The 7,607-nt window shown below is 44.6% G+C and overlaps 1 protein-coding gene across 1 annotated transcript; it reads left to right on the top strand.

Moving 5' to 3' along the window:
* Positions 1-615: 615 nt before the first annotated feature.
* On the top strand, positions 616-813 carry T265_07199 (hypothetical protein; the record flags this gene model as incomplete). Its single annotated transcript, XM_009172655.1, has 1 exon — positions 616-813. The coding sequence occupies one exon, from the start codon at positions 616-618 to the stop codon at positions 811-813; it is 198 nt and encodes a 65-aa protein (XP_009170919.1).
* Positions 814-7,607: the final 6,794 nt, after the last annotated feature.

Raw genomic sequence — 7,607 nt, 5'->3', positions numbered from 1 at the left:
CACTCCTTCACTCACAAGATCTGGTCGACAGTACAAGCTTCCTGTTTCTTTCAGAGACTAAATGTCGTGACGCATTTCTTTTTCGAGCGTCTTGCTCGCCCATTTGACGATCTAGGGGGGAGTTTTATAGCACTTGTGAACTGCTCTTTTTCATGCTCAGTATCATCTTCTTTTACCCCATCATTATCAGTCACATCGCTGTACAAAAGTTCGTTTTACTGAAATACAACCGCTACCGCCCGCTTGTTGGCTCCAACGTGACTTGGAGACCTTTGCTGAGTGACTGTTTTTGCGACTGCCGGTTGGCTATAATTGACCGCTGCTAACACTAAACGTGAACAAACATTTCAGCTACAAACACTGGACTAATATATTCACACTTGTGGATTAATATTTCGATTACCGGAGACCTGGAATACCAGGAAGATAGAACTATTCTTGCTGTGGTGGTTCAACGGAATACGGAAATACGGAACCTCCTATTTTGAACTGTGATTCAAGATCTACTTAGATTTTTCTCCTTGTGACTTTGTATCTGGCTTACATTGGTAATTTTCTCTGTTCACTAGAGAATCCATAAGGCCGTTAACCACTACACCTCTATGTACATCAGAGATGAGAGTGGTACCAGGTCCAACATGGAGCCTACACACTACTGCAAGTCTGATACCAGTGCGTTCAATTTTGACGGCCTCTGCAACGAGCCGAGTGCGCATAACCCTTGACACTAAAGGATTGAAACTCAACTTTGTCACTCACCTACGCGTTACCTTGGGTGAAGAAAAGAAGGCAGGTCCGCCAGAGGAAAGCTAGACCAGAGCAAAGGAAACATTAGCTAAGGCAACAATCTCAATGCAGATGAAAGTTTAACCAGTGGAGCTGCCTGAGAAAGAACGCCAAAGATTGGAACACCTAAATCGTCTCAACGACAAACTGGATAATACTATCCGTTCCAACGAGAGAGTCAGGCTATGTCGCTTTGACTGTTACCATGCTTGCTCTCCTCCCTGTTTGACTATCGCATAAAAGAGCAAAAGGAATACATTTTTGGTTTCTCGTTTGCTGGGTAAATCCATGAGATGCTTAGCGTATATGCGCCTCGACGACCTTCAGAGCCAGTACTGATGCGCCTGAGAAAGACCACAAACCTAGACAAAAAGGAAAGGCCGAAAATCGCATCGAAAACGGAGAATGAGAAACCTGACGTTAACCGGCGTCATAATGGAAATCTTGGGATACAACAACTACACTTTCAGCGGTGGAGGCATACTTATTCTATGCCGGCACTTTTTGGCGCAGCTGGCTAAGGGGATGAATTCCACCGCTTCACTTATAGCAAAAGTGGCCTCTTCTTATGAAAAACATGCAAATGTACAATTCGGCGTTCATAACCGAAAGGAAAAACATGAGATATAATGCTCGAGTGGTTTTAAAACAGCCGATATACTTTGATCGGAGGGTACGTAAAATCGGTGAGGATTAAGACTTCTCAGCAAACAGCCCCTGAAGAAGACAGATAGTTTGGGGAGGGGTAAATAAAAGGACAGCTACTATTGGGCAAACAGGACTAGAATGGGAAATGTTCAGGGCGCATTCACCACGGACAAACGAGTTGGGGCGTTCTTGTGAGCTACTTGTCAAGAAAAGCGCAGCACGATGTTATGCTTGTGCCCATTGGGGCATGGGGTCATAGAAGTGTCATTCGTGGCACACCATCGAACAGGTTGTTCTGATGGATTTTAATAATAATAGTGTTTATTCCCGACTCGTGAATACCATGATCAGTCAGAAGAAAAGCACGACTGGCGGGGATCGTGGGTACGTCGTTATAGTCGATGGACTTTATCCAAGCAGACGTGGTCACCACTAAACCGGCACGAACAGAACATCAAAGTTACCATACTTTTTGGAGAGAACATTAAGCAGTTACCCATTAATTGCACAAAGCTCTTGGCTGCAAAAGTTTCGCAAATGGAATGAAACATTTTGCTTCAAACTGTTGCATTTTGTCGCATACATGCTCACACCAAAAACCACCCCAACCTACGTTCGTATCCTTGCAGCTCACCACATTTCGTTGTCCACTGAGGCAATTATACCTTTGGAGGAAAAGGTCTGGTGGAATACTTTCCTAGCATCGGTGATATCCCGTGATAGCAAGATTGGGCTCGCAAGGCTGGACTCATACTCTGAAATCAATATCCTGTCTCTTTTCGCCCAAAGAGGCACGTCGTAGCTTTCGAAAATTAAATTCCATTGTGCAAATACCGAGCGACCATCGAGCAAGCTCTGATCATTAGGATTTGAGGGTGGCGGGCAAAACAAGGGAGGGTAAAACAAGAGGCTCCCCGAAGCCGCGTCCCTGACGCACACCCAAAATTCCCCTGAAACCGCGGTTCGAAAAAGAAAGCTTTAACATAATGTTTTTGCATTTGATGGTAATTATCCGGGCCCTTAAGCTCTCCCACGTCGCTGCAGTTTTATTAGAATTTGTTTGAACGAACTCGGAGTCGACTTTGGGCACGGAATTTGTAGTTTAATGGCTGTGAGAGCTTTCTCTGTAAATACGGTGTAAATTTTTTGGAAATCCTCGTTTATTTCGCGTGTTTCCTTACGCATTGGATTTGGAAATAATCTCAAAACGAGGTAAACAATAATCACGTCAATGATGTCGACGCAAACTTAAACTGGAGAGGCCATTCGCGACCTAGATATGGAAAATTCTTCCATGGCTGCGGCAAGCGTCCCACCGAAGCCAAGGAATTCGTCATAGACAACCGGTCTTGTAGGTAACACTATAGTCTTGTGCCTGATGTGTGAGTCTTGATTGCGCTAGCGCTTGCCGCGCCTTGAAGAGCATTCAACATTGTTTTTCCTTTCTTCAGTTGTTGGTCATTAGATGCGTGCTTCCATATCAACCTGCTTACATACGTTGGGATTCATCTCATTTGACTGGAACGGTGGGCGGCATGAATTCGGATGAGACGTTGCTCTCTGTTCTACCATATTCTCCAGTTATCCTTCCGCATTTTTCACTTGCGTTCACTTTTTATGTTTGTGACCATGATCTTAAAAAATAAATGATAAATTGATTAAATTATATTTGAGATACAGTGAAGTACGGGCGAGCCATCAGACTGGGTATGGTAGTTGCGGCGCCATACCCAGGTTCATGGATAGCCCCGTACATGGACATCTTGGATGAGCCGTTCATGGTGGTCATTGTGGTTAAGATAGTCTTGGGTCTATCGGGGTTTGTGGTGGTCATTCCTGCCACTCAAGCGAGGTAACAACCCGGACATGCCTATATTTGGGACTCAGAATAAAATAAACATCCAAAAGGTTTGCTAGAAAGCAATTTGATGTGAGTTATAATGCCATGCAATAATAATAGGCAGGCAATTCCTAACTGCTTCAATGGTATGACACTGCTCGGTTTGAAAGTGATAATCGATATTCAGGTATGCGACCGATGCGAGCTATAGTTAGCATATGTGGTTATGAGAGACATGCATTGACCAGATTGTACGCAATAAAGATAGTTCAGAGCTTGCGGAGACATAAGATCAGAGATATCGGGTGTTGCGGCGCTTTTGTGCGACGAGGTAACTTCAGGATGGAACTGTCAGCCGAAAGAAAAGTGTGGAGCCCTGCAAAACCCGTTGCGTCTGAGACGTCGTATGTGTATTTTGTGAGTCTCTATTAGCATCTCTTGCTCTTCTATCGGTGATGATGATAATCGTGTTGTCGTTTGGTGTGTACTTTGTGCCCACGGTGTCACGTTATCGTAATGATGCCTATTCCAACAGGTTGGTGGCGTACCGTCACGCATGATCAGAAGATTACAGTCAGAATAAAACGTGAGTTTGTTCGTAGTTGCTTTTAACGGAACAAGTGGGCAATTGGGTAAAGTCAAGAGAGGGAAGTGCGTAATCGCGAGTGTGGATATAGTAGTGCCATGCCATCATTGCACTGGAAAACCTCTGTTTCTGGACGGCCCCGTAACGGACGTCATTTTTTGAAATGATTTGGCTTGGATGTGCAGTTGTGTGAGGAGGAGGATATTTTTGGTTGGCCGGGGTAATCCTCAGAGGTAGAAGAAAGCTTGTGTGAGATCGCAGGTGTTTTCTGGTCCGGTTGGAGAGGTAGTGTGGTACAGTGTTTTACATATATTCGCAGTTGTATTAGTTCTGATTGTAGTGTGCAGATGAGGTCAATGTACGAATCTGCAGTGCTCCGGTCGAGGTCTCTAATTCGAAGCACCTATGTTGTCAACGTGAGATGTCGGTGAATATCAAGTAACGTTTGTATCAGGCTGCAGTACGAGATGTTACGTTGTATGGCTGAGAGGCGGAACCAAGGCGTTTTCGGGTATTTGAAAACGGTTGTCTCAAAGCCATGGCTCGTGTGGGTCGGTTTTGAAAAATCTTTCAGCTCTAACTTCGCCGCGCACAATAACTCATATGGTTACCAAAGCCCGCTGTCGAACCATCAATGTACACAAGGCTCCCTCGTTATAGCCAACTGGACTGGTTAAGGAAGTAGTGAGTTTACCTTTATAATACCTAGGCTCCAGGTTCAGCGCGGGCACCGACAGGTAATTTTGGACAAAAAGATTTATTAAGCACTTGGTGATGTAGCCTTTTTAAATTTTGTTTAATTGTGTTTTGAACGATATCACGGAGGGTGTGTACAAGTCGCAACTGCACATTTTATCAGAAAGCCTATCGAGTGAAAAAATGTTAACTGGATCGATCACACATTGTGTTTGTACCGATGCAACTGATAAAGAGAAACATGATTTTTAATGGTGGTTGTGTATTTTTCAGGCATGGAGTGTTGGTAGGTGGACGACGTATGGATATGAAACTGCAGTTGGTAGTCCTGAGAATGACGGGCCGTCGTTGGCCAGTAAACTGGGTTACTGGGCCCAGTTGAAGCTTTATGCTCAGCGTTGCACATAGACACAGGCCTTGCAATTACGATAAGTAGCCAAGGTAGACGATATCGACTACAGTTACGAGTATTGCAGGCCGCCGTTGGCCATTAAATTTAGATGTCATGCATAATTAGAAGCTGGTTTCTGTCGGCCCGCTTGGTGTTTACTGTACGTAGCAGGCAGGTTCAGCGGTGAAGATCGATGATGAACAACGCTGTCATGCTCTAAATGATGATGATATAGGTAACAGACATAAGCGAGAGCACATACGGTTATGGGCATGACGGGCCATCGTTGGCGGTTAAGTTAGGGCACTGCGGATAGGTAAGGCCTAATAATCAGCGTCGCACGTTGACACTGGGCTAACAATTTCAATACGTAGTCAAGGTAGGCGATATCCTGTACAGTTGTGAGTACGGGGTCCGTCGTTTGCCGTTAAGTTAGGTATGCATGCATGGTCTAGGCCTCGTATTCATTGGTTCGCATAAATGCTATCCCGATGTTTGTCATGGGTAGTAAAGATAAGCGACAACGTGTTCACTTACGAGTACGACAGATTAGGTTGGATTAAGTTACCGGTTACTCAACGCCACACATGGAAACGAAACTAGCAGGTACGATCAGTAGCCCCGTAAGGTGACGTCGAGTACGGCAATGAGTATGACCGGTCATCAGATTAGCCTATCACGGTTAATTGAGGCCTTGTTTTTACTGGTCCGCATGGATACTGGCCTGGTATTTACCATACGTAGTATATACAAGCTATATCGCGCATGGTTATGGGTTTGAACCACCGTGATTAGCCATTGGATTGTGTTACTGTGCACAGGTGAGGTCTTATAATGAGCGTCATACATGGACGCATGCCCAGCAGTTTTGAAAAGGAATAACAACATTTAGAGTTATAAAGGGTGGTCGCCGGTCACTTGATTAGGCTGCAGTGCATAGGTGAGACCCCGTAATCAGCGTCGCACGTAGACAAGTACACAGCAATTACGATAAGTATTCGAAGTGAGTGACAACCTTTACCGTTATCATGGCGACTGATTTATGGCGTCATATTCATAACAACAATGATACCTGCAGCTATCTCGTGACGCCATCTTATCTACAGTATGCATGCATATCTACATGCATATCTGGGTAAGGGAAACGTCAACAGAGATGTCCCTGGCGTCGCCAATGCACAGCTCAAGCTGCTGTCTAACTTTATTGCACTTAATGGAAGTTTAGATCCATGGGAAAATGTGTTGTGGCCAGGTCCGCCGAACAAAATATATTTTTCGATTATAATCTCATTTACAAAATCTGACGAGTTTACGGCAAACAAACGTCAACAACCGGTCTTCCAGGGGGAAATTCGCATGAGATTTTCTTTGGTGTTTTTTGTTCTTAGAGAAAAATGGAGAACACCGAAATTTGCTGATGTGCGATTTCGTGTTTTATGTCGCGTGAACCGGTGTAGTGTACGGTGTCTGTCAGTTTGATTGATTCATAGATAAGTATTGGTGATGTACAACCTTGCTTACTGGGCTTTAGTTCATGAGCTTTATTTCTGTTTTTCATCCACAGAAGTGGTCGTGAACACCTGCCTTCGGAGAATCACTGTGCTCTGGTGCTCCCATAGCGTGCACATTACACTGGTAAGAAAATGCAAATCCGTGATTGTCCATGAACCCCAGTAATAATGATTTATCGCGTCCCCATACAATATCGGCAACTTCAGCCAGTCATTACCGCTTAATTAGCCAGCAAATCGAACATTTTCCTCCATAAAAACCCACCATTTTAGAGGCTCACTTAACTTGCTGTCATCCCTTTGGGTTGTTTTTTCATCAGACACGACTATACCTGGTGCCTCTCGGCGCTCAGTAGAGGCGACGTACCTTATCCCACTTTTGTCCAAGCTTCAAACAATTTTAGTAGATTAAGCTAAAGTCCCGTATGACCAGCATTCTTTGAGTCTGGTTGGTCCCCGGTTCATATCCTTAAACTGAATCAAAAGTACCAAGACTCCACACCCGCCTGGCTCTACCTGCGTCAATCCTTTCGTCTAACCTACATTCAGCTGCTACATGAATTCGCATCCCGTGCCAGCTTGCCGCAAAATTTACGCCCTTTACGGGGCTCTCCCGAAACCGTAGTATTTAAACACAGTGATTTCACGGCACTTCCTTTCCCAGTCTGAGGTGCCTCCCGCAACTATTTTCTTCCCATCCTCGACCTTCGTCTCTCAGCCTTCACATGAAAATGTAATTCAAACAACAAACAAATTCTTTACAGGTCCTAACGGCTTCTGGAACAGGTCGTTTTACGAAGCTGAACCTTTCTTTCGATTTAACCATCCTGGTATCCCAATGCAAGTTCAGGTGGCTCCTTTCACAAGTTCAACAATTTCATTTACAATGTTCATCTTGCCCTATGCATTTCCATGATCTCCAGGTCAAAGCACCCTTTTCATTTGAATGTTCCACAACGGCGACGCCGGAGGATTTACTTCGTGTCAATTTACACCAGATTTTTGGAACAAAGCCCGCTCTTAATCTACAGTTCGGACGACCCGATCATGACTTGATTGGTATGTTTTCTACAAGAAGAGGAATAAACATATTATTATTACCCGTTGGTGGTGCAAAGTAACGCGCAGGCGACCTCACAGTGTGACCTG

This window comes from Opisthorchis viverrini (genome assembly GCF_000715545.1).
Source record: "Opisthorchis viverrini unplaced genomic scaffold opera_v5_162, whole genome shotgun sequence".
Lineage (NCBI taxonomy): Eukaryota > Metazoa > Platyhelminthes > Trematoda > Opisthorchiida > Opisthorchiidae > Opisthorchis > Opisthorchis viverrini.
Note: the sequence above shows the minus strand (reverse complement) of the source record. Positions and strands in the feature narration are given on the sequence as shown.